Raw genomic sequence first — 27,870 nt, forward strand, 5'->3', positions numbered from 1 at the left:
AGGTCCTGGGAGTTCCCCCCCTACTCCTGGCCAGCTCGCCCCTGGTACTGTCTGTACCCCCACCCCATCCAGCCTGCAACTGTCCCCAAAGTGCTTCACATGGGGCCAAGCCCTGCCCACTCCTACCCATGGCAGCCTGTGTCATGCTCCCACCTGCACCTGCCAGCCCTAGCCCTGGCCAGTGTGCACAGCTTCCCAGCATGGCTGCTCCCAGTGTGGCTGCAGCTACCCAGGAACTACTCAGCTCCCGCTCCAGCACCTCCTCCTCCTCCTGCCCCCACTGCACTTCTCTGGATGGGGGTGAAGTTGCAGCCATGAACAGCCTGGCTAAGTGGACAGAAGGTGGCTGGGAGCTGGAACTGGAGCCGGAGCCCCATGCACTGGAGCAGGAGACATCTGGCTGCAGCTTCTCCCAGCCCAGAGCGGTGCAACATGGGCAGAGGCAGGAGAAGGAGGAGCTGCTGGGGACAGGGGAGACGAGCAGTACCCAGATAGCTGCAGCTGCATTGTGAGCAGCCCCAGCAGGAAGCTGTGCATGCTGGCTACAGATGGGATCATTGGGTGGGAGCACAGTACGGGCTGCCCCAGGTAGGAGCATCTGGGGCTTGGCTCCATGCAGAGTACTGTGGGCCAAATCCAATCAATTGGCAGGAGCCCATCCATGGGCTTGATCTAGTCAGTTGGTGGGCTGGATCTGCCCCTTGGGATGTATTTTGCCCACCCCTGGTCTGAGGGCTGGTATGTATTAGAAGCTGAGCCATGGCTCTGTTTACTTTATCCCCCCTCTCCCAGTAAGTTACTGTTGGATGAGAAGCAATTCTGTATCCTCCACTTTATTCTTCCAAGTGCAAGGTTTATAATTCTGGGGAACCCTGATACAGGCCATACAACAATTTGAAGAGCTTCTTATTCCTTATTCCTAAAGTGTGTGACTGCATAAGACCTGGTCACTAGGGATGTGCGAAGCTTCGGTTCATGATTCAGTTCAGAGAAGATTTGGCACAATTCAAGGCCGAATCACCGAATCTGAATCAAATCAGGAAAAGGGAAAAAATCTCCGAATCAATTCAGAAAAGATTGGGACAAGATTTGGAGATTCGGAAGGCAGTCTTTCAGGGGAACAGAAACTGAGAAGAGAGAGGGGGAGCGGGGGGGGGAAGACTCACAGCTGTAGCTGCCCTGTGACTGTGATCTTTCCCCGAGTCCCCTTCCAATCACAGTGTTCTGGGGGAGAGACGTAGAAACAGAATATAAGCTTCTGTCTGCAGGCTTTCTGTGCCTTTTGTGAGCTGTTTCTTCCCGAGCAACAGCATCTGAAAGGTACTGAACTGACTTGGCTTACTCCCTAGTCAGTCTCTTGCTACTTTCTGTTCTTGGAAAGGACTGGATATAGCTTACTAACTAGAATCCCTCTACTTACCCCTATCCAATCCATTTCTTTCAATTTCATAGTTTCATAGTTTCATAGTAGCTAGAGTCGGAAGGGACCTAGGTAGATCATCTAGTCCGACCCCCTGCCTTGGCAGGAAAGAGCACCGGGGTCAGATGACCCCAGCAAGGTGCTCATCTAACTTCCTTTTAAAAATCCCCAGGCTAGGAGCCTGCACCACTTCCCCTGGAAGCCGGTTCCAGGCCCTAGCCGCCCTGACTGTGAAGTAGCGCCTCCTAATATCTAATCTAAACTTACCCTCCGCCAGCTTGTGACCGTTATTCCTGGTCACTCCTGGGAGCGCACGGGGGAACAGGGACTCCCCCAATACCTGCTGATCCCCCCTGACCAGTTTGTAGCAGGCCACAGGGTCCCCCTTAACCTTCTCTTGTGGAGGCTAAACAGGTTCAGGTTCCGTAGCCTCTCCTCATAAGGCCTGCCCTGCTGACCCCTGATCATACGAGTGGCCCTCCTCTGAACTCTTTCCATATCGTCCACGTCCCTCTTGAAGTGTGGCGCCCAGAACTGGACGCAGTACTCCAGCTGCGGCCCGACCAGTGCTGCATAGAGGGGTAGGATCACCTCCCTGGACCTGCTCGAGATGCATCTGTGGATGCATGACAGGGTACGGTTGGCCTTCTTGACTGCCTCCCCACACTGCCGGCCCATGTTCATCGTGGAGTCAATGACGACTCCAAGATCCTTTTCCGTCTCCGTGCTGGCAAGAGGGGAGTTCCCCAACCTGTAAGTGTGGTGCCGGTTCTTCCTCCCCATGTGCAACACCTTGCACTTATCAGTGTTAAACCCCATCCTATTCTCATCCGCCCACCGTTGCAACCTGTCAAGGTCAGCTTGTAGCCTATTGCACCCTTCTAGTGCACCCACATCCCCCCACATCTTAGTGTCATCAGCAAACTTGAACAGGGTGCTTTCTACCCCCTCATCCAAGTCACTGATGAAGATGTTGAACAGTGTGGGCCCGAGGACCGAGCCCTGCGGATCCCCACTGCCCACGTCCTTCCAGGTCGAGAAGAACCCATCCACTACCACCCTCTGGGTGCGGCCCTCCAACCAGTTGGCGACCCATTTGACTGTGTGGGCATCGACACCACAGTCTCCCAGCTTTTTGATGAGGACAGGGTGAGAAACAGTGTCGAAAGCCTTCCGGAAGTCCAGAAAGACTACATCCACAGCAACCCCTGCGTCTAATGATTTGGTGACCTGATCGTAAAAGGCCACCAGGTTGGTCTGACAAGACCTGCCACTGATGAACCCATGTTGGTTGCCCCTGAGCATGCATTCCCCCGCAAGGCCCTCCTGGATGTGTGCCAGGATAATTTTTTCAAAGAGCTTACCCGGGATTGAGGTAAGACTAACTGGCCTGTAATTTCCCGGGTCCTCTTTTTTTCCCTTTTTGAAGATAGGGACCACATTGGCCCTCTTCCAGTCCTCCGGCACCTCACCAGAGCACCACGAGTGCTCATAGAGCCGCGCCAGGGGTCCCGCAATGACCTCGGCCAGTTCCTGTAGAACCCTAGGGTGAAGATCTTCCGGACCAGCGGACTTGAACACGTCCAGCCTCTCCAGAAGTGCCCTAACTAACTCCTCCCTAACCCCTGGCCCAGGCGTGTCTCTCCCGGGGCCCGAGGGGGGCCCAGCAGGGAGGTGGCTGAACTGGTCCCTACTTAGGAAGACAGAGGCAAAGAAATTGTTAAATATGTTAGCTTTGTCATCTGGCATGACGACTAAGTTGCCCATCGTGTCCTGCAGGGGCCCCACATTACCCGGGACCCTCTTTTTACCCCCTATGTATTTGAAGAAGGACTTCTTATTGTCCTTAATCCGGGAAGCTAGTCCTATCTCCATCTCTGCCTTGGCCTTCCTGACTGCCCCCCTACAGCCTCGGGTGACTGTAACATAGTCCTTCTTGGTGATGAATTTATATTTGTTCTTGTGGTGTTTTTTTCCCAACACTTTTTTAAAAAGAAAGCTGTGTTTTTCTTGGCAATATGATCCATCACTGTGTAGAGAAGCACATACATTACACACACTCACAGACATACATCATAGGAAAAGAAGTCAAATAGTGTTACAACACAGAAGAAGTGAGACAGTCATAGGAGAAGAAGAAGAGGAAGAGAGTATATATAGTTATTTCATAGATTTCATAGACATTAGGGCTGGAAGGGACCTCGGGAGATCATCGAGTCCAGCCCCCTGCCCAAAGGGCAGGAAGTCAGCTGGGGTCATAGGATCCCAGCAAGTATCCAATTTACTCTTGAGGGTGTTCAATGTAGGTGCTTGAACCACCTCCGCCGGCAGACTGTTCCAGACCTTGGGGGCTCGGACAGTAAAGAAATTCTTCCTTATGTCCAGCCTGAAACGGTCTTGCAGGAGTTTGTGACCATTCAACCTCGTCATCCCTTGGGGAGCTCTGGTGTACAAACGTTCCCCCAGATCCTGGTGGTCACCCCTGATAAACTTATAGTTATATATTGTTAGTTACAGTTACATACAGACTAAAGACAACACAGAAGAAGTCAGAGATTCAGATTATTAAACATAACAGAACTCAGACAGTCATAGAAGAAGAAAAAGAAGAGATTATTTTAGTTAAACACACAACAGTAAACACAACACAGAAGAAGAAGTCAGACACAGTCAGACATCAGAGAAGAAGAAGATATATCATCTTATGACCCACATGGGAGACAAACTAGTAATGGGATTGGAGTCAGGAAGCTTTCTTATCCAAGCTCTGGCCTCCCAGGCCTTGAACATATGATTAACATTGTCATACCAGGCCCTCTTAAAAGTTATGCACATACATCCATATTTGTTCAAGTCAGTGGCCATGGAGGGGTGTTTCAGCACCATGGGAAATCAGAATGCTTCTCTAGGGATCTAAACATAAATTTAGATGCCAAAATTTAGTCACCCAAGTTTGACAATATTAACCATCCTGAGTCTCAATGTTCCTATTTTGTGAAATGGGGATCACAGGACATACAAGCCTCTCCAAGCAGTTGTGAAGCATAATTTAAGATGCTTACTGAAATATAAATGAATACAATGAACAATGGATACAAAATGTATATAACTGCAAAGCAGTACTCATGTTGTACAGTGGAGCAGTGGTCAGAAGGGAATTCTGGAGTGATTTGTTCTCTGTTCTCTCCTGATTTCATAAGACAAGCTGTCTCTGGCAGTTCTGAACAGAGGGATGTAAAGCACATGAGTATCGGTGTGTGCATGTGTGTGAAAGCATAAAGGAGAGAAAGTGGGCGAACACATACAAACAAAGGTATGAAGACCTCAGATCCTGTTAAAAAAGATATGTGTGTGGGGAACTAGTCTACCAGGACATGACAGCTTTCTGTAATTGAAAGGCGGACACCACTGCATGTTCTGGACACTAACCACCTACGAGAAATCTAAGGGGCAGAGAGTTAGACCTCCTCAGAGAGCCAGGGTCTTTCATGTGTTATCTTTGTTAGAGGTGGATTTGGGGGTCAGGGATATACATAGAGGTACAGCCCACCGTCATGTGCCTTATAAATACACAGAGGCTCCAAATAAAGTTCAGAAGTATGTTATAAACTCACAGTCATACAAATACAAGACTAACAATAGGAAACATACATAATATCAAGCATTAACTATATACACTGGTTAACTGCCATGCACCATAAAAAACTGTCGAGGGGCCTTCACAGACTCACTGAACTGGAGTGACAGTCAGGCCCTCAGTCTTTTCCCTTAGAGGGTCTCAGACTGAGAGGGAGGGAGGGGTGATAATTAGCAGTCCAATGCATGATCAAGGTCCCAATCCAATAATGTTTTTACAGGGAAGTATCTAATTATAATCCAATCGGATAGATCACTCCTCTCTCTCTCACTGCTACAGTCACAGCTCATATGCCTCAGACACACAGGTATGATCACCAACCAAGTAAGCTCGCACACTGTTCAAACTTCAAGTACTGTCAAGCAACCATATTCCATTTGTGCGCCAAATCATGCCTCAGGATTCCATAAATACTCACCAAAAATCACACCAGGTGTCAGTTATTCTTCTCACCAATCATACTCATGTGCACACAACACCCTACTGTTGTGCTCTCGGCACTCAGGTGTAGAACACAGCACTCAACTGGACCACACAACCTATTGCACATGCTCCCCAGATGTAAGTGGGTCACTGACATCATCAAGATGGACAGTCCAGTTATTCTAGAACCTTCCCACCTCTTATCAGTGTGCACATGCTCAGGAGGGATCTCATGTTATGGACCACATCCAACATTATACTGTCCATGTGTTTTCTTACACAACTTTCCTAAACCAAAAATTAAGAAGAGGCAAATAAACTCTGGGATGAATATTTTTTCTAGATTCTTTTAGTACAAGCAACACAACAAGAAAATCAGCGAATGCCCTGTGATACTTTCTAAAATAAATATGCTAGCCAGTTTTCTTCTGGACTAATATTCCTTTCTTATGGCTCTCCAACATCTCTTCTAAGGCCAGAAGGGAGTATTTTTGTTTATACATGATATAGGATTTTTCCCAGAGGCTGGATTATGGTCTGACTTTTAGAGAGATCTTGTCTCAAAAATGCCATAGGCTCCCAGATGTAGCAGGCAGACCGAGTTATGCTTAGGCTCTAACCTTAGGCCTTCCCGGAACTAAGCAATTAAATTGTACAGAGTGCCATATAAGGCACTGGGAAAAGTGAGTCTGCGATTGGTATGGTGGGCTAACCAGTGGTACAGTAATTTCCCTAAAAGGAAAGGAAACTGAAAATGGAATAGGGTTGGAGGACCTTATCGAAAAAGATGAGGTAAGAAACTTAGAGATTGGACAGTTTGAGATGAGAAAGTTACAAAAGTAGTGGACAAACAGACATTGTGTGTTTGTGTTGCCACCCTGAGGAGACAGGAGCAATCTTGGACTTCTTGCTTTGAGTAGCAAGGAATCCAAAAACTAACATCCAACACACTCAGCAGGGGATCTGAGGCTGGTACCACGAAATGTCACTGCTGTAATGTTTATGAAACCATGTGCCAGGTTGTATTATAAGGAGAAAACTTGTAATAAGCCTAGAGGTTACTATTAAAAGTTCACTTGATGCCAAATCGGACAAGGGGCTATGTCAGTCTTTGGGGGTCTCTGGTAAAAGGAATCCTGGGGGCAATACCAGCAACATGCAGTCTATTCACCTCCATTTTTCACTGTCTAGTCGATAATTATCCTTGTTGGTATCTTGCATCTCATTTCAAGATTGAATTTGTCCAACTTGAGTTTCACAGCCTTTCCTCCATTAAGTAGAATAATGAGTAATTATCCTGTTCAATTATCTCGATTGGTCAATGCACTTTGTCCTATCCCAAGGGGTCCTCAGGCAGAGCACAGTACTAGCCCTGGATGTTTGTCCATTGGCTCCTTAATCCACCTTTTCTTCAGTCATCCAATAAGCCCAAACAAGTGAAACTTCTACTGAGGACTTAATATTATCCAGGCTGCACTGGTAACACAATGAAACCATCTCTCCTTTACAACTAGGACCAATGCACTAGCTTTTGGGGGGAGGTTGTAAAAAATAGGGCTGTCAATTGCAGTTAACATGCGTGATTAATGCGTTAAGTGGTTCTTGCGATAATTTTTTTAACGCATTAATCACACACATGGCTTTCGAGCCTGCGCCCAGGTTCTACTCCGCTGTGATCACCGCTGCCTCCGGGCCACCCAGTGGGGCAGCCGTGGCAATGCAGAGAAGCCACAGGGCAGCCCAGGCACAGATTCTGGACAGCTGCGGCAGGGAGGTGGTACACGCACAGACATAAACACACAGACACACATACACAAGCAACTGCAGCATGCACACAGCCAGGAACAGAGCCTGGTGGTGTGTAGAGCAGCATCCTGCAGGTAAGTCTGTGGAAGGAAGGGGCCTGAGGAAGAGTAAGGGCGGGGGGACAGATCAAGGCCCCCATAGTGGGGGAGGGAGTGGGACAGGGGCTGGGGTGAATAGGACCCGGGGCCAAGGCAGTTGTGGGATGGAGCCACAGGCCGTTCATCTAGGGGCACAGGGTGAGACACTGCTCCCCGCCATTGTATGCACCCCCAAGGAAGTCATGGAGGACTTGTGCCTCTACACAGAGTGGAGGCAGCCTGCTTCCACCCCACACATAAATCTGGGGAGCACATGCCCCTCATGCCTCCCCGAGGGATGTATGCAGCAGTGGGGAGCTGCACTCCACACACACACACACCTGGACAAGCTGACTGCAGCTCCATCCCATGACCTGCTGGAGCCCTGGGTCCCATTCATCCCTACCTCTGCCCCACTCCCTCCCTCACTGGGGGGGGTCTCAATCTGCCCCCACCCTGCACTTTACCTCCCTCATGCCCCTTCCCACTGCAGACTTATCTGCTGGGTTCTGTGTCCGTGTCTGTGAGCATCTGTGTGTGTGTCTGTGTGCATCTACCCCTAAACCACAACCTCCCCAGCCCTGGTGCTGCCCCTCACTCCTGACCCACAGTACCCTGCATCCTGCCAGGGTGTTCAGGGACCCCCCTCCTTGAACTTCAAATCACACACACACACACACACACACACACACACACACAGAGCTCCCCACACCTTCACAAATTCCCCCCACACATCCCACACCAACCCCCAACCATACAAAGTACCTGCACAATTTTGCATAATTTTGAGTTTTCAGCTGTGTAATTAAAATCACAATTAATTGTGACTAATTTTTTAATTGCGCAACTAATCGCTATCATTTTTTAAATCGTTTGACAGCCCTACTAAAAATGATATAATTCCCAAACTGACAGATTGTGCACCACCAATTTAAAATGATACAACCTTAAGTACCACCAGCACCTTTTTTCATATAAAGTAATTATAATAAACCTGTTAATACATACCACTGACAGGTTGTCTGTGTACCACTGGTGGTACCCATACCACAGATTGGGAATTTGATAGTCTACCTAATTCTAAATTGTTGTCAATCCCATTTTTGTTGTCATAATAGTACAGTTTCCTGAAGAAGTGGACATTCTGGTTGGGGCAGAGCCAGTAGAGGGTGGCATAGATCTAGCTGTCACCGGCATTCCAGATGGGGTGGGAACTATGTTCAGAAGCAGGACAGGCAGGCAAGGCTGGGATCATGGGACAGGATCTTGGGGCAGAGCCATGGTCCTGAGGGGGGCAAAGTTCTGTGGGCAGGGGTGTGTAGAAAGCAGATTATTAGTTTCTGATTAATTTAGTCTGCTCCGAAGCTACAGATCTCTGGTGCATTGCAGGTCAAAAAAGTATGTGTATACATGCCCCTGGTGTATGAGCACAGCATACTGCAGGCAGCTCTTGCTAGGGCTTTTTAGCTCACCCATAGCCCGCTTCCTCCTCCCCAGCCATATGCTGCCACTGCATCCCTTGGGCTGTCCTCTGCCTCCAGCAGTGGTTCACCTTAAAGGTAAAGGGAGAGAAGCAGTGTGGCTGGACAGAGCTGAGGGTCTAGGAGGCGGGGAAAGGTAGTGGGAGAAGTTTTGTACCAGGACAGGGGGATCAGGACCAACAGGAATAAAACTGGAGGGGTTGGCAGGAGAGGGGGCAAATAGCATGGCGTGAGGTATGGTCAGGGACATCAGGGTGTGGGGATATCAAGGGTTGGGTTCCCCTCCCCTGGGGTGGAGGAAATATGGTATAAATTCACTGCTGCAGTCTGCAAGTATTTCACCCTCAAACAGGGTTGTCAATCCAAAACCCTTTTTTTTTTTTTTTTTACCAATAATCAGCAAACTTTTTACTAACAACCAAGCTTTTTTACCAGAGTTGGTGTCATACCCCTAAATTTGAACCCAACCCAGGCCCATCCAGGGCCTGGCAGGAGGGTTACATTTATATTATGTAAAACATATGTGAGTAAAAATATGTCAATAACCAAGTTTCATTGTCAGTAAAAGTCTGCAGTTTGTCAGTAAAAAAAAATGGCCTTGGGTTGGCAACCCTGTTTCAGGGTGAAATAGCTGAAGGCCCTGTAGTACATGTAATACCAAATCCTAATCCTGTTGGAGTCAGTGGACATGAGCCAATTACTGTACAGTAAGCATTGCTGCCTACACGTGCAGGTGCTTACTGAGTAGTACTTTGGTCTAATCAAAAGTTAATTTGCTACCTGCAAATACAAGCAGCAAATTTACTTCCCAGTTAGTTACTGCGCAGTAACACACATGTAGATACTGACCAGGAGCAAATTTGCACCAGGGGCCTTCCCCACCAGGGGCCACCTGCTGCTTAGCCCCAGGGCCCTGGTTGGACCCCACTACTGATGCCTGGCATACCATCGCTATGCACCTGTCTGTCCTGTGTCATGCCCCTGCACTGGATGCTGCATGCACCTGCCCAGGCCTGCCAACACCAGGAATGTCACGCAGAGGCCCAGTGAGCCATCAAGGGAGCCACACTGGCATCCTCCCTGACACTGCACACTGCCTCCTGGGGCTCCAACTGGTCCCAGGAGGAGACTGAAGACTTCGTTGCACTGTGGGGTGAGGCCAAGGTCTTCAGCCAGTTTTCACAGAGCAAGCACTCCAACATGCACATTTATAAGGGCCTGTCAGGCCACATGCAGGACTGCAGCCATAACCAGTCAGCGTGACAGTGCTGCATAAAGGTAAAGGCCTTTCAGGCACAGTGGATCACTGTCATCAACCACAACTGCTGGTCAGGGGCTGCCTGCAAGTACAAGCCCTTGATGCAGAAGCTGAATTACATCCTTGCACCCTGGGACCCTGGGCTGAGCTGTGCCATCTACTCAAGCACAGGCTACCTGCCTAAGCCTCCGCCACAGCCGGGCACCCAAGGTAACACATCATTGGGGGAGGGCTCCTCAGGCCCCCAGGAGCTGCAGGTCCTCACCACCAGCGGGAAGCGACTTGGGCCACTGGGCCCACCTGCCACACCCACCTTGTAAGCTCTGCCTGCACTGAAGGGAGAGCCCTCCCCACCCTTGCTCCTGCCCCTGCTTCTCAACCTGTCCGGCTGCACTCCCCGGGCCCTGGGTTCCCCTGCCCACAGCATGCAGGGAGGTGGAAGGGAGTGCAAAACTTTATTGAGCAGCCTGTGCCCCCACCACTAGTTGGACACAGGCCTCTCACATGGAGAGGAATGTGTCAATGCTGGTGGCGATGTTGTCCTCAGTTGTGGGGGCAGGGATGTGTAGCGCAGCCACAGATAGCCCTCCAGACAGTGGCAAAGCTTCTGGAACAAGGTGGGCTTGCGCTCCACACCATCAAAGCTCAGGGTTCTGCGCCAGGTTTGCAGGTGTACCTGGGGCACCATGGCAATCATCATCAGCAGGGGGTAATGGGTCAGGCACTCCTCGGGCCTTACAAACAGCTCCTTGTGATACACTCAGAACACTCAAGGGCACACTCAGGACACAGAGCTGGCATGAGGTGGGGTTGGCTCCCTGGAGAGGCATCCTGGGGGGAAGGGCAAGGGGCCAGCAGTTGCACATCTCAGTCGGCTGGAAACCCCTCACCCCATGAACCCAGGCACCTTGGGCTTGGTGGCAGCACAGAAGACATGTTGGCCTGCAGAAAAAAGGGTGGGAGTGGGTCTGGAGTCGCAGCAGCAGATGCTGCCAGGAGTCAGGCCTGTCTAGGCCTGGGAACAGGGTGGGGGAGACAGGCTGCCCATGGCCAGCACCTGCAACCTGCCCCTGCAGAGTGAGTGGGGGTGAGGGTTTTGGCCAGCCACCACCTGTGCCTGCCTGGCTGACTTACCATGGACCCTGGGAACCCATTCATGCACAACCCCTGATCTGAGTCTGAGTAGCGCATAACCCCCTGGTGTTGAGCATCTTATCTCAGAAATGTTGCAAACTCTCACAAACAAGCTCTTTCTCCCGGCTCTGTAGGACCTTCAGCAGCATGCAGGGGAGAGACACCATTGGTAATTGGATGCACCATCAGGCTCATCTCCAGCCTCTGTCAGGGCCCTGCATATACACTGTGGCAGGGGGCCTAGAATGGTGCGGTGAGCCTGGACAGGTGGTCACAACACATGGGCAGACCGCCAGAGCTGAGACTGACTTGGACCAGGCAGTGGCCACTGTGGCAGGCCAGCAGGAGCCTGGGGTGCTGGATGTTGTTTCTGGTGTCTGGGGATGGAGCAGCCATGGCATGGTGGAAAGAGGCTCTGACAAAAGAACCACAGTGTGTTTGCACCTCACTCAATACACTGCTCCAGGCTAGGGAAGCATGTGGCCAAGGAGCAGCATGCAAAGCTGGTTTTTAAAAGCTGGTTGCCAGCCACAGGCAGGTGTGGCCAGTACCTCCAGCTTCCCCTGGCTGCTGCAGGGGGCTGGTACAGGGTCAGAGGGCATGGACATCTGGTGCCTCCTGGCTCTGGGGGAGCACCAGCGGCCAATCACTGACTGGGGGGGTCCCCCAGCAGCCAATCAACCCTGAAAGTGCCAGCAGGAAACCAAAAGTGCCATCGGCACTTCTCAGAGGGGGCACCAGCTTATGCTCTCCACTCCCCAGCCGGCAAGGGCCAATTTCAGGTGGGGCACGTGCCCTACCATGCTGCCCCTACACATCACCTATGCCAGATGGGGTGAAAGCAGACTGCTACTAGGAGCAGCAAACCTGCTCCTGAATGCACGCATATGTAGATGCCTGCCCAGGGTGAGTTTCCTCGAGGAACACTTGCACATGCAGACATGCCCAGTGGGAATTTTGCCATCGACTTTTGATGGAAATGAAGTTTGGCCCATTTTCTATTGTTGTAACACACTGAACAAATGTCTGCAATATCTTGTTCTCCATGAAGGATGCTCTTTCACAAGGTGAATGAATTTTCTAATATAGAGGTAATAAAATTACAGAATATAAGGATATAAATTATATCCTAATTTATAGATATAAACTATGTTGTTTCTCTCATCTACTGTGTCCCAAATCAGCTGAATCCCACATATATTATCTGATTAGCTCCTGGTGGGATGCAGATGTGTGATTCATAATTCATCTAAGTGAATTATATAAAACAATTGCAGATATGAATCATGGCTCTGTTTCACACAACACGAAATACCATGCATTTCAACATGATAAATGTAATAATCTTTTCCTCACCTTCTTCCTTTTTGCTATTATAAAATCAATTTTAAAATTCCTGTGATCCTTATCTTACATGTTTTTGTTTCAGCCAAAAGAATTCCAAACTCTAAAATACTGTAACATATATTTATGTATTATTTGATGCTATTGATTCCTTTTATTCAAGGTGTGATTTATGGCCAAAGTAAAAATGTATATTCCCCATGCATATAGATAATAGCTATCCAGTCATACAATATATCAGTATGTATGATGTATACGTTCTTACTGACAGTTGCCAGAATTTGCACATTACTTAATGGCCAGGATTAATTTGAGTTTTTATCTTCAGTCTTGCATAAAGCATGACACACAGGAATAATAGCTGCTTGCTTCCTCCCTCATTCCAGGTTAAGAGAGTGCAAAGTGCCTCTTCCCTGCCTGCCTGACATGGAGGAATTACCTGGCACAGCCCCTATTCTCTCCCCACATATCAGAGCAATCATATTCTTCAAGACAATATTAATGAGCTGTTAACAAACAGTGATCAGATTAGAAGGCAGATATTTATTTTGCTCCAATCTTCATATACAGAAGCTGACCCTGGATGGGACTGGGATATAGGTATGTATTTAACTGCGTTTATGTGATAAGTGTGTTATATCAAAACCATGGTTAGCAGCTAGAGAAGTAGAAGAGGGGGCAGATATTTTGCAGGTACAGGACATGTCTACATAAGATGCTTTACTGTGCAATAAACTAGGTAGTAGATTAACTGCACATTAGCTACTGCACAGTACTGCTCATGTAGACAGCTGACCGGGAGCAAATTGCTCCATCAACCCAGGCAGCAGGGGATAAGGGCATTGTCCCCTCCCCAGCAGCTTCTTCCTAGCCCCCTACCCTGATCTGCCAACCAGGGCAGGGGCCTGGGAAATGATGTGGGGAAGGGAACACTTTCCCAACCCCTTGCCCCAGTGGCAATGCATAGGTGGGGGAAGGAGGACACATGCCCCCACTGAAACTGGCCCTCACCAGATGGGAAGTGGGGAACGCTGGAATGTGCCCCAATGGAGAAGCACCAGCGGCACTTCCGGTTTTGCAGCCAGCACTTCCAGGGTTGACCCCCTGTCCCGGTCAGTGATTGGCTGATGGGGCCCCTCCTGGCTGGTGATCACCTCATGGTGTCCTCCTCCCAGACCCAGAAGGCACCAGTCGCCCATGCTCTGAGTGCTCCGATTGAAGTATGGGCCTAAATATGAGCCTCAGTGTGGCTATACCAGGACCATACTCATATGCAGGTGTTTGCCCAACAGCACCCCACACAAAAAAAAAAAAAACACTAAAAAAAATCCAACTCTTGCCTGACAGCCCTGTGACCTGCAAGAAGAGGCCAGAGGCAGCCACAAACATTCCCCTTTTGTCTGCTTGCATCATGCACAGCCCCAGAGATGCAACAAAAGCCTCCAGGGCTGCTGGCTTCTTTGTGCTTGGGCCTCAACTGTCTTGGCTGCTCCAAAATTTAAAAAGAACAAAAAAAGCCATTTTGGGCCATCTTCCCCTTCTTCAGAGATGCTCCAAGTTATAGGCGACATGTAGCGTCCATAGATTTCAAAGGATTTTCACTAGTGTCACAGACTGGAAAACACTTCAATCAACTTCCCCAAGAATTATGTCATGAAGACAGTAGAAACCATTTCAGAAATAAGTTTTTTTTGTATGTGAGAAGTATCTGAACTATTTTGTGAGTCTCTAGAAGCTATTTTAAGATAAAAATTCATCCAGTTACATGCTTTATTGTAAGCTTCTTTTTAAAGCATTGCATAACTTGATCAAATCTTTAAATTATTTTACAAGAAAAATCTTGCGTTAAAAAAAATTATATACTTTTTTCTCCCTATAAGTATATGAAAATTACTGTGGAGAAACATTACATAAATCCTCTAATAGAACGTAACTTTACGTAATTAGATTTCTTTCCACAGTAACATAAACTAAATGCATTTTTAAGATAAACCCAATCTTGCAAGTTCTGCTTCTGAAATATCGAGCACCCCTGCGAGAGTGTAGCCCAAAGGGGCAGAAGACAGTTGTGTGTACTGTTTTAACTGAAAATTGAGGGTCTGCAGAACAGGAGATTAGGCAGGGGAGGGGGGTTAGAGTAGCACTTGGGGAGAGCACAGGGCTTAACTTGTAACATGCCTGCCGAAAAGGTTGGCCACCTCTGGTTTACAGAATCTTAAGAGACTGGACCCATTTTTAACATTGGGGCCAGACTAAGAAACAGCTATGGACATTAGCCAGATTCAGAAAGGGATTGGACAAATTCTTAGAGCAGTGGTTGTCAACTGGGGGTATGTGTACCCCTAGGGGTACTTAAAAGGGTCGTACGGGATATGCAGTGCACCCTGGCCATGTGGAGAGCAGCTGGGTCTGGCTGGTAAGTCTGTTGTGGGGGAAGCAGCATGGGGGAGGGAGTGGGGCAGGGGCAGGGTGCAGGGGCAGGGACAGGGGCTGCCCAGCCAGGGCAGGATATGGGACTGAGCTGCATGGGGGGTTGGGAGTGGCTCCTGCTGCTATGCATACCCTGGGAGGGCATGGGGGGGGTGTCCCCAGATCTGCATGAGGGTTGGGGCAGGGTGGGCTGCCACTGGGGGCTGCACTAGGCTCTTCCCAGTGGGGGGGCTGGGCTGAGCTGTGCTTGGAGCAGGTGGTGCCAGTGCTGGGAGGGAGGATTGGGGGAGCTACAGTGAATCCTGGAGTAGTTGTAGCCCCCTCCCTGTAGCCCTGCTCCCATAGGCCACCCTGGTGAGGGCGGGAGTGGGGGTGGGGCTGAGGCTGGAGCAGGGGTAGGCGCTGGGACACAGGGTGGGTCGCTCCTGCTGCTGCACGCACCCTGGGAGGGCACGGGAGGAGTGTGCCCCCAGATGTGCACACAGGGCAGGGCAGGCTGCAGGCCAGTGCAGGCTGGGGCCGGGGCAGCACCAGGCTATTCCCAGCAGGGGCATTGGGCCTGACTGCATTGGGAGGGAGGATTGAGGGAGCTACAATAAATTCTGGAGCAGCTGAAGCCCCTCCTATAGCCCCCTCCCAGCACCACCGCAGCCTGGCCCAGCCCCTGCTGAGAACAGCCTGGCACTGGCCACAGCCCATCTGTGTCCTGCATGCAGGTCTCGGGGCACATGCCCTCCTGGGGGCGTGTGTAGCAGTAGGAGTTGCCCCACCCCCACATATTTCATTCCCGTATCCCACCCCAGCTGGGCAGCCCCTGCCCCAGGCCCAGCCCTACTCCCTCCCCCACCGCTGGGGCCTTGATCTGCCCTCCTGCAGTGGCAGCCCACCCTTGCCCCATATGCAAATCTGGGGGCACATACCCCCAGTGCATTCTTGGGGTGCATGCAGGTGTGGGAGCCACCCGCCCTCCTCATGTCCCTTGGCCAAGCCACTCACAGGTCAGTCCCTCCCATGCCCTGCTCTGGCTGTGCAGCACCTACACCAGCCCCACTCCCTCCTTTACTGCAGGGGGTCTCAATCTGCCCCTTCCCCCTTAAAAACAAGAAAAAATATAATTGGATACATGAAATGAACCTTTGAGACAGAAGGGCTACACTTGTTAGAAAAGGCTGAAAGGGATATCAGTAGCTACTGAGCATGGGAGTTAGGGAAAGAGCCTCTGAATTAGAACTTACTAGACCTTAAACGCTGGAGGCTGCAAGAAAGGGGACCAGTGGAAAAAAACCCTGGTCATACCCAGTTCAACTCTCCTTTTCATCATGCTGTGTAACACAGGACAAGATGGACCTATGATCTGTCCAGTAAATGGTGATTCTTATTTTCTCATGTACATTTACTGAGCCATTGCTCTTACAAACAGTCTTACTGAAGACAACAGGATTGCTATTGAGCAAGTGCTTACCAGTATGAATAAAAATTTCACATCTGGCTCTGAGAATGTGATTTTTTTTTCTATCTGACAGCAGAAACAAAATTAAATATGTCATTAACTCCAAGGACAAGGAACTATGACTTCAGTTCATCTTCAAAACAGATTGCAAGCTTAAGAAATCTGCAGCTTTCAGAGGAGCTGGAACAAGCAGATATTTTTAGGCTGTTGCCATTTTCAATGTTATATTGTTTTGAAAAGGCTAAAAGCTTCAGTTCTACAATGTTAATGTTCTGTTTTACCATCGATCACAAAAGATTCGGCAATGTTTTATTCTTCGCTGATCATAATATATCAGCTAGGTCTGTGGATCTAAAGAAATTCTGTGATTTTCTTCCATATGCATTATGCCATTTGGATCACATTGGAGAAGTCAACATTTCTAAATAAATGAGTATGTCATGATTCAGTTCATAAATATTAAATTAAAATATCATACTAAAATATCACGCCAGAAGGTACACATACACACAAAAAAAGAACACAGTACATGGACCATATAAAAACTCAGGGGTAAGCTGCTGCAGGTTCTCTGGAGTGGAGCTGTACAGGAAAGAAATCTTGGCTCAGTTAGAGATACTCAGCTGGAGCTGAGTCACTGATTTCAACAACCCATGGACTTCACCTTACGTTTGCATTTGGCTCCATTTCATTACCAATACATACTAAAGCCTCGACCCTTCAAATATTTATACATCTGCATTATACTGCAAAAAAATACAAACAAATTAGAATGATTTTGGTATAAGTCAAAAACAGTATATGGCAGTCTGTCATTTTTTTGCCTCGTGGATGCAAAACTGAATGCAAATTGCACAGAGATTGTTTCTCTCTTATCCGCAAAATTGGGCTTTAACAAAAAATATAACATTTTACCAGGCTTTGATATAGAACATACTTCAGTGATTCTCAACTGCTGCCGAGGCTTTTGGCAAAACAGTTGTCAGAGTTCCTATCAATTTGTTTTTATTGAAGGAATATTATGGCACCCTATGGGTGCCTTGAGATCCTTTCAAGATGATACTATTGTTAGCACGGTCAGGTGTGCAAACACGATTTCACAAAATAATCTCTGAGTTTTCACATAGGAATTTGTAGTGTTAAAACATTCTGACCTGTTTTTCTGAGTTCTTTGCAACAGAAGAATTGTCTGTAAACAAAATGTGAAAACCAAGATACGGCATTTTCTGATAAGTGCCTTGACTCTATGGAGTGGTGTCTCGAGACTAAGACGGTTTAGAACCATAGCTACATTTACTTTAAAATTGCCTTCTTATTTTGTAAGACTCACCCTGACTTTTTCTCTCTCTTAGTAGAAGAAATTTCCTAGGATGCAAAATTTGGCTGACCTAAAATAAGGCCTTATAAAAATTAATAAAGTACTTAAGTCATAAAAAAGCAGAGTCTGATTCTATGAAATATACAATGAATTCACTTAAATAAAAATATACGGAAATCAGCTTCTGTGATTTGTGGGAGCAGCATCTCTCTCTTCTTTCAATACTTGAAAATTTGTATTTAAAAATATGAATAACAATAAGTAGAGCTGGAAAAATGTAAATTATTACTCCCTAATGATAGCAGAATATTTTGACTTAACACAACTTTTTCATTAATATAATAGATTTTCTCCTGTGACACTTCAATTAATTCACTGATATTCAATATTCATCTGTGAATTGTATGAAGAACATGACCAATGGGTATCTCTAACATTTTCTCATGAATTCAGTCATATGTAATTTCTAAAATTTTTCAAGCATTATAACAGTGTTGATAGTGGTGGCATAGTTAGAACCAAAACACAGGAACTTTAAAAATGTTGGTGGGTTCTGTTTTCACATGCAGCGGCCCTAAGGAAAGAAGGATGGTCTTTAACAAAGGCACAGGATTGTGGTGTAGGGTGTCTGGCTTCTATTACTTGTTCTAAAATACATTTTTCTGCTTTAAGCAGTCACCTCCTCTCTCTGTACCTCAGTCAAGATATCATAAAATTAGATCTTAAATCCATATTTAGGTACCTGCTTGAATTCCAAACGTGCCGAGCAAGTAACTTGTTACCAGAGGAGGATCTGGGTGGTGGGAGGGGGAACAGACAGGACAGACATGTCCTGGTTTGTTTACAACCTGCTTTGATTCCTGCTCCACCCAATTTTAAGATCTACTGCCTGGCAGGGCAGCAGCATTTCTAGTCAGGCAGTGCTGAGGGAGTTAACTGACTTCATGGCATTATAATCTACCTGAATCCTTCTAAACTCTTCATTCCACAGGTGTTAATAACCCTCTCTTCTTTTAATTATCTTCATGTTCCACCAAGCTATCCATTGCTCTTCAGTTCTGCTGTCTGTTAGCTGCTCCTGGTAAGGAAGTTCCTATTTCACAGCCCTACAGATTGTTTTTAACTCATTCTAATGACATTATATTTGTTTTTCTTCAAGCTTAAATGTGTAGCGGGCACGCTGCTTTTGCCTGGCAAGCCTAGCTTGGAGAAGGACACTTTGGATTGCTGGAACATTTCCACCAATCAGGTAACAGCTGGGAGGGGCTTGCCCCACCTCTGCTTGGAGCAGGGGGATACGAGGAGCTCCTGGACCTGATTGAAGACTGTACTATGCAGATCCGGCAGACTTCACGTGCAGGGCTTCTTGTGTAAATAAAAGCCCAGTGTGCTCAGCAAGCTGGGGCAAATGCGGTGAGGGTCTCAAGAAGAGTGGAGCCAAGAAAAGCTGGGGAGCTCTCCCCCAGTAGGCAATAGGCCCAAGGCTCCTGAAGCCACCACTGGAGGAGCAGCCTTGGGAGCACTGCAAGACTGCTCGGGCTGTTGACGGCACATGGGGATGGTGTGAGGAGACCTGGCCCTGGGAGCAGTGTGTAACCGCTTGGGCCCATGATGGTCCATGGTTTGGTGCACAGAGCCCAGGCTTTGAGAGCCACAAGTGGCAGCTCAAGCCTGCAACTCCGGCGGGCTAGTGGGCCACATGGTACACAGGGCAGTGCATGGGCAAAGGGCCTTGGGGGCTGCAGTGAGGCGGCTGCTCAGGCCCCATCTCCTGGGAAGTAACCAGGTCCCACAGTGTGCAGGGTGGCGCATGAGCCTGAACCTTGGGAGCCAGGGAACAGCAGAGGCCGCTTGGGTTAGCTACCCAGTGTGAGAATGGCCGCATGGAGCCTGAAGGGCCTGGCCTTTGCTAAAAGAGCCCTTGATCCTGAACCCAGGGAACAGGGAAATAGTAGCACTGTAGCGTGAGGCCCCACACCCAGAAGCTAGCAGTGGTGGTGCAGAAGCTCAGAGGAGCTGAGCCCTCTGTGCCCAGAGCAGCACAGGGTGGAGAGGAGCCCAGTGGCACAGAAGAGACCTGGAGAAGCACTCCAGCAGAGGAGAGCCCATCAAGCTGGGCCCTGACCAATGCCACCTGACGGAGCATGAGTATTTGGGACCCTGGGTCCCACAGGGGAAAAACAGTTGGGGCAGGCAAACCCAGAGAAGGGGCTGGGTGAGCAATCCTCCCACCTACTCAAGGCCCTAAGGGGAGGGGCCCCTGGTGCTTCCTGGACACCCCCTGCAAGGGACCCCATTGGAAGGAGGACTATTTCTTGCCATGGGTCAGAGACTATATTAAGGAATAGATGTTATTAAGATTGTTCATGTTTGCGCCTTTGTAATTGAAATGTTGTATTGTGATGTTGCTGCTGAAACTGTTTTATTGTGATAGGTAAGTAGTGTTATCATAGGACAAAGCAATTTTTTAAAAGCATCCTGTTGGTTTCTTGGAATGCTAGGTCCCCTAACTGGGTAGCGGTCCATTTGATGCCTATCTTTCTGCATTAAAGAAAGAGGGAAGTGTTCCTCTGTAGGGGTAAAATCATATTTCCACATTTATACTTTGCATGACCCTTTAATTGAGTATAGGTTCCCCACTGTGGGGTGGGGAAGCTGTGGGTTTTTCTGTGGATATATAGTTTTCTCTGGGGGCTGTGGTTGGGAGTGATTTTCCCACTGTGTTATTTAGGGTTTGACCTTGGTTTTTGGTTAATGTTCACTGTATAAATATATGTATGTGACATTTAGTTTTGTTTATGTATATTATAACTCAATAAACTGTATATAGTTAAGAACTCTGGGCTTGGGCTAACTCTATAAAGAAAGAGGGATCCATTCGAAATTCTGGCTGGGCATGAAGTGGTTGCTGGAGTTCCACTTTGAGGTGACGTCAAAGACCTTGCCCTGGTTGAGCTTGGCCCTCAGGTCACCAAACCTGACCAGGGCAAGGTCTTCGACGTCACCTCAAAGTGGGATACTATAACACTATGGAGGCCAGAATGGTGAACATTGTCTCCAGAAAGACCTCATTCTTCAGTTCAACTCCATATGAGAGTTGTTCCCTGTTTTCCAGCTTCTAGACATGTTGTGGAGGAAGCTGAGATGTGTTGTAGTGGAAAAATGTTCACTCCCTGGCAGATAGATTATGTTTATAGATAGCAACTGGAGACAAACACAACATGGAATAGCCCCATCTACCTGTGGGATGCTGCATGCATAAGTACACCCATGAGTGTACATAATACTTTTGTTTTCTATTTGATTATGGAAAAAAAAAGCCTCCAAAAAGCCATTATGGAATCTGGGGACCTCTCTCTCTCTACATAGCATATCCAAACAAAATGTTGGTGACCATGGTCTTCCAGAGATCTCTTCACTTTGAGGCATACAAAATTTCCAGCACTGACACATTTAGACAGACTCTTGACACAAGTCAACCTCTGTCTTCCATGATCTCTCCTTTCTTCAGTCTCTCCAGTTACAACCAGACTTTCAATTTCCTCATAACATGTCCAAGAAACTCCAACTGTCTCTTTTTGATGTTAAATCAGTAGCTTCCTTTTGAAGCTTGTTCTTGACAAAATATCTTTCTTCGAGGTATGACTTGTCCAACACACCTTCAAGATGTGCCTTAAGAAATCACAGCTCAGTCGACTTCAATTCTCTTTTCCACACTTGGTGATATTGTCCAGCATTCTGATATATAAGGACTGGTATAACCAGCGAGTCCAGAGGAGAGCCACGTGCATGATCAGAGGTCAGAAAAACAAACCTTATGATGAGAGGCTGAGAGCTATGGGACTCTTAAGCCTGGAAAGGCACAGGCTCAGGGGTGATCTGGTGGCTGCCTATAAGTTTATACGGGGTGCTCACTAGGATCTGGGGGAATATTTGTTCACCAGAGCACCCCAAGGGATGACAAGGTTGAATGGTCATAAACTCCTTCATGACCGTTTCAGGCGGGACATAAGGAAGAACTTCTTTACTGTCCGAGCCCCCATGGTTTGGAATAGACTGCCGCTGGAGGTGGTTCAAGCACCTACTTTGAATGCCTTCAAGAGACATTTGGATGTCTATCTTGCTGGGATCCTATGACCCCTGCTGACTTCCTGCCCCTGGGGCAGGAGGCTGGACTCGAAGATCTCCCAAGGTCCCTTTCAACCCTAATGTCTATGAAATCTATGAAACTTAGCAATCCAAATCTCTTAGCTTCATCCCTATAGAAATTTTACTATTTGCCAATATCTTTTTCATTTTCAGAAATGCATCTTTTGCCATCCCTATTCCATTTTATTTCATGATTTACCAGTTACCATATCAATATCATTCACCTATAAATCATTTTAGAATGTTTTAGCCACGACGAAAGACATAGTACATTGACCAAATTTTCATTTGACAATAATTCTGCGTGAATAATTCTCTGAGCTGGGACAGAGGAAACCAAGAGTTCAGATCTCATTTAAGTGGTTAAATCCCCCTGCAATTCACTCCCTATGTAATGGCCACCTTCTGAAAACTAACCAAGAAGACAAACTGCAAAAAAAATGCTAAATGTTTTATTCTTCCTACCTGTTTCTCAGATAATTTAGGAGACAGGTTGCAAAAAGATCACTGCAGACCCTAAACCAGGCTTTTACATAAAACTCACAATTTTGTTTCCAATGTTCCACATTGTCTTAAAGTAACTGAGTTTGGGTTATCATCTAACCACTACTGATGTATCCATGAGCCAAAGCTTCAGAGAGACTTTATAAGTCCTGTTCACAGATATTCTATTGCTGACTAGGAAAAAATGGGTAAGCCACTAGGAAAGTGTGTGTCCAATTCATCTTCATATAAATGAACTTGAAATACACTATTTTTGTAGTTCAAGCAGGAATATTATTGTAAAATAGAAATCCAGAGGTTCAAACCCAGATACTAGTCTTTGTAGGACCATAGTATGTTTCTGTCCGATTCACAACAAAAGAATGCCTCTTGAAAGCAGACTCTCTTATTTTAAAAGACTATATTTTGTAAATTATGGTGTAAACATCACCATAAGTTAGTGAGCAATTATTACTGTATTTACTTGAATCCCAATGAGGTTTAGTCCCCATACAACATGGGATAAAAAAACCCCCATTATCTTAAATTGGAGTGTGGTCCAAGACAGGCAGCTACTACATTTCTGACTCTGGCCCTGACTTGCAGTACAACACATGGTGCAGGATGATGGGGAGACCACATGGTGCAGGGGAGGGTGCAAGGAGACTGTGGGGGAAGGCAATGCAGGGAGACTCTACAGAGGGGGTGGTGCAGTGGATAGGGGAGCATGGCAGAGAGATTGCATGCTGCAGCCCAGGGCTGTGCAGGGGAGCTGCTGCACCTCCAGCTCTGATTCAGACCCAAACCTAGGGCTTAAACTGCTGCTAGTGTTGCTGCTGCTGCCACTACTGCCTAGATGGGGCTGGAGTCACTCTGGGCCAAGGCTACAGTTGCTACACAGGGAAAGCAACAATGGGAGGGGCAAGTGCCTGGGGCAGGGGTGGCAGGGCAGGCAGGCAGGGAAACCTCCCTGCCTCTGCTTTTCCCATTGCAGTAGTGGGAGTGACAAATTTAAGATGACCAGAGCTAGATTCTATACATGGAATAATTTAACACATTTATATTTTTTCATGTATATAATCTAATTATTGAGGGGTCATCTTAAATTTAAACTCATTTTGGATTTGGTTAAGTATGGTGTTTAATTTTTTGCTTGGGGACCCGCCTAGCATTCTCAAATGAAACCTTAGCAACTGTGGTGGGCCAGTAGGAGGTGCTTCTGTGTTGAGCCACCCACCTCCCTGCACCTGACCATCTTCCACGCTCCGAGTGCCTCCCTAGGGGCGCCTCACACCCAGCTGGAGCACAGTTGCTAGCCTGGGGATAACGTAAGCTACCACCACCCCAAGAAAGGACTCTCTCGGCCCCATGTCCTTGGGGAAACACAGGCCTAGTAGTCTTATAGGTACTCAACCCAGTACAGGCACTTGGGGCACTTCCCCAAGTCGAGGGCCAAAAAGGAAAGTCTCCCTTAGTCTGCAGACCTAAGGGGCCTCTTAGGTATAATTTAGACCCACCCCTCAATGAGTCTTCTACACCGGTCACAAAGGAGAACTTTATTGATTACAGGAGTAGGGTGATAATAGGGTACAAGATAGAGCAATATCATAGAAATCCCATCAAGCAAACAATCTGGCTGAGGTAGCCTTTTGATCATGCATCTGAGTTACTGCCAGTTATAGATCTAACCAGATCTCAAGTAGCTTACTCACAAGCATCATCCAGAGGCTGCTGGAGATTCCCTCTGGAGGCAGGCCATTCCTAGCTCATGAGCTATGGGGGAGACAGCCAGTTTCAGATGGTAAAGCTTCTCTCTAACTCTGAGCCCCTCCCCCATGACTGCTGCCCCCTCCTCTTGGGCTATCTTAACTTATATAGACCCTATGACCTCATTCACCTGGTCCAATGGAGGCCAGCACCTGTTAGCTGTCAGCCAACCAATTTGAAATACATCACTAGCTGCCAGGCAGACTCTATCCCACCAGGTAGAAGCCCCTCACCCAGGTAGCAGATACCAGTCACATAGACAGAGGGAGCAGGTTTCCCACCTCCCTCAGAAATGTAGCCAGCTCAGGTTACCTAAAGAGATAGAGTAAAGGTATGTCTCCTCTGCTGGGCCCATCCTAATCAAATTGTCACAGCACAGAGATTTTTGGGAGAAACAAAGGTGGCTTCCTGCCACAGCAACAACCTCAGAAGTGTTCAAATGTACTGGAGCTGTGGCTTGTGGGTGCCTATCTATTGCTACAGTTGATATACAGGCAGTCCTCGACTTAAAACATTACAACGAGTTACAACGTTTCACTTACATTTATAAATTGACACCTTGTTTCAACTGTACAATGCCAGTTTCGACTTACAACGCTTGATCTGATGCGATGCCACACCAGTGAACAAGTTCACTGCGTTGCTCATCTCCCTGGAGAACATCTGTCCAAACTTCCTTGGACACTTTCTTTAAGGAATCAGACAAGACTCCAGAAGAACCTGCAGCCAAGACTCCTGAGAAGACTCCAGCCAAAAGCCCTTCAAAAAGTCCAGCAAAGTCATGTCAAAGAAGTCCTTCTAAATCAATATGATTGCTATTTACAATATAAATATATTAATGTAGCTATTTTACTCATCTATAATTGATCGAGTACAAAATTCTTGGTTATTTTTGGTGAAAATAAGGTATCTGGCCTTGGTTCAGGAACCAGTCCCCCATTTATAACATTGTTTCTTATGAGAAAATTGTTTCCCAGTTACAATGTTTTGACTTAGAACACAATTGGTTCCTGAAAGTCTTATGTCAGAGGACTGCCTGTATAACTCACTGTTAAGGTTTTTGAGGGAGGCTGCATGTTAAATGAAGCTAAACTATGTGTTGTTTGCAGGCAGGCAGACACAGGCATGGGTGAACTGGGCAGTCACCCAGGGCCCACACAGAAAGGGGGCCCAAAAACGGTGAAAATAATTATCATTATCTCTAGCAAAGGTGGGGGGGCAATACTAAAAGGCTGCCTGGGGTCACCACAAGTCTAGGTACGAAGCCGCTTGCAGGGATCTGTCGGAGTTAGAAAAGAAAACTTTGTTGAGTGCTGGAGTATATTAATGGTGGTTTTTGCAACAGGGAATGGGCAAGGAACACAGGTTTCCTTTTATTTCCTGGGTTTTAAGCTTCTCTTCCATGAAGCATGTCCTGCTGCTACCTTAACTGTTCCCAAAGGCAGTTCATGTTTGGCAACAGCTGTACATTTACTCCTGGTTCCTAATTACAAATAAAATTCAACCCTTTCCACAAAACGGGTTTGGAAAAGGCCACCTCCTCACCTTTTTCCTTTTGGCCTCCTAAAGCCGGAGATGATTTAGTCAGGCCCTGCCTGGGCCCTTTTCACTAGTACAAGGCAGGTGGGGAGCTGGTATCGGTTGCTTAGCTTGAGGGGGATCTGGCAGGAAATGGCGAGTGCCACGCCTGGGGGGCGCACACAGCCCGACGCTGTAACGTGATCCCGACCTCGCCCCGCCCCTCCCTCTAAAATATGCAACTGCTCCCGGGAGGTGCTGGCGTGGCTTCGCGCATGCGCACAGCGGACGGGGCGAGGGGCACTCCACCCCCGGCCCAGCCCAGCAACGCGATGCAACGCAACGCAACGGTCCCTGCGACCTTGGGTGTGGCGCAGAATGTGACGCCGGAGGCGCGAGGCGATGACGAAGGCGGAAGTACGGCAAGGAATGCAGAGGGGCGCGGAGGAGCCGTTAGGCTGAGTTTTTTATTCCCCTTTCCCTTCCGCCACCGGCTGCGGCTCCTACATGGAGGTAAAGGGGTCGCGGCGGCAACAGCAACAACGGAGCCTCTCGGCTGGGCCTCCCGTTTCTGTCGGGGGCTCTGGAGTGGGGGTCGGCGCGTGAGGGTCGATGTGTGACGTAGGGTGAACCCCTCTCCCCACACGCACACGTCTCTGGTTCAGACTCCATAAGACTCGACCACTTGGCAGCGGAGGGGGCGAGATTTCAACTGGGGATGGAGGGAGGAGGAAGGGACCACTTGGGGGGTTGGAATGTTCCACCCGAGGATGGGGTCGGGAGGAAGGATCCACCCGGGATGCAACAAGGTACCGTTTGTGAGGGGGAGGAATGTTCCACCCAGAGATGGAGGGAGAAGGAAGGCACCATCTGATTGGTGGAGGGAGAAGGAAGGCACCACCTGGCCTGTAGTCAGCTGGGCACAGACTATTGGGGTGGGGAGGAGAGGCCTTCTTCACCACAGCTTTGCTAACTTTGCCTCTACCCCAGTGCTTTGTACCAGGCTGACTGCAGGCAGGGTGGCTTCTCCCCCACCCCCAAATACAGCATTGGGTGTGATCAGAAGACTGTGTTAGAGCTGCCACTTCCTGAGTCGGCCCATGGGCCTACCTTGCCCACTACGGCGCTGCATCACCCAGCGCTCCATCACCTCATTACACTTATCGTGCTTGACTGGCAAACTGCACTACCAGCTTAGCCCAGCCATGTGTGCAAAGTGTTGCCACTAGCTCACCTCAGAAAGTCCGGCCCGCTGTAATACGAGGGGGGAAAATGTGCCGTAACATCCTAGCCGGTGACCAGCCTTCATTTCTGCATGTAACGGGACGTGGCTGGGGCAGATCCAGAGTATATTGGATTCCTGCTTCAGTTGCTCAACAGCTGCGTGGAAGGAGCCTGGCCTGCCTGAGTGGCCCTACCCAATCTGGCAATCCACCTAGCCAGGAAGAAGCCTCTGGCTGGAGGACCTATTTCTGGTCTATTCACTGCCCTGGTCCTATTCCTGGGCAGTGTCCACTGGCTCCTTGAACTCGTTTGAGGGCCAACGGGCACAGGCTGGCATGCTCTGCTTGGTGTCCCCTCAATGCACTTGTTTTAATCCTACGACATTCACTCCTAACTCTGTTTGGTCCTTTAGTTGTCCCACGTGATCAGTGGTGTTCTCTAAGTTAGCCCTCTTTGTCAAGGGTGGTTTATAGCTGCACTTAGTGGGCTTTGGCCTGCATTCCTGAATGGCATCTCAAAAGGCCTGACCTGCCCAAGGGGTCCTGACCTGCCTGCAATCTGTGTGGCTGGGCTGGGCATTCCCTTTATAGAAGAAGGCTGGAAAAGCAAAACAGTAAAGAGAATACTCTGAGAAAAAGGGCAGGTGGGGAGAGTAAAAGGGGGTGGGGTCAGGTTAAGTACAGGGTAAGGCACTGCTGCTTGCTGCTCTAGGGAAGGAAAGTCCCATCCCTTCTGTGCTCCTCCCACCAGGTGGCCCAACCAGCACAGTAAATTGCTGGCACCAAAGCCAGCAAGGAACAGGGAGTAGCTGGCTCCTGGGTACGTATCACAGAACTGACATGTTGGGGAATAATAGAGACTTGGCAGGATAGCCCACATGACTGGAGCACTGTCATGGCTGGGTACAAACTGTTCAGGAACAGCAGGTAGGGGAGAAGAGGAGGAAGTGTT

At 48.2% G+C, this 27,870-nt stretch overlaps 1 protein-coding gene and 1 long non-coding RNA gene across 3 annotated transcripts in view; one reads left to right on the top strand and one right to left on the bottom strand.

The window, feature by feature from the left end:
• The window catches only part of LOC149874710 (uncharacterized), a 140,393-nt gene extending 114,517 nt beyond the window's left edge, over positions 1-25,876 (bottom strand). For both annotated transcript variants that reach the window (XR_016438426.1, XR_016438429.1), the window contains exons 1-2: positions 25,723-25,876; positions 24,720-24,936 (exon numbers count right to left, since the gene is read on the bottom strand). This is a non-coding gene — a long non-coding RNA (uncharacterized LOC149874710). The remainder of the gene's footprint in view (positions 1-24,719; positions 24,937-25,722) is intronic.
• A 184-nt stretch (positions 25,877-26,060) lies between these two features.
• Positions 26,061-27,870, top strand: part of GCC2 (GRIP and coiled-coil domain containing 2) — a 56,977-nt gene continuing 55,167 nt past the window's right edge. Inside the window, exon 1 of the mRNA XM_090021275.1 lies at positions 26,061-26,208. Within this exon, the coding sequence (XP_089877401.1) occupies positions 26,203-26,208 (6 nt within the window). The 5' untranslated portion in view covers positions 26,061-26,202. The remainder of the gene's footprint in view (positions 26,209-27,870) is intronic.

Source organism: Crocodylus siamensis, chromosome 1, assembly GCF_052110815.1.
Source record: "Crocodylus siamensis isolate JL-2025a chromosome 1, ASM5211081v1, whole genome shotgun sequence".
Taxonomy (NCBI): Eukaryota; Metazoa; Chordata; order Crocodylia; family Crocodylidae; genus Crocodylus; species Crocodylus siamensis.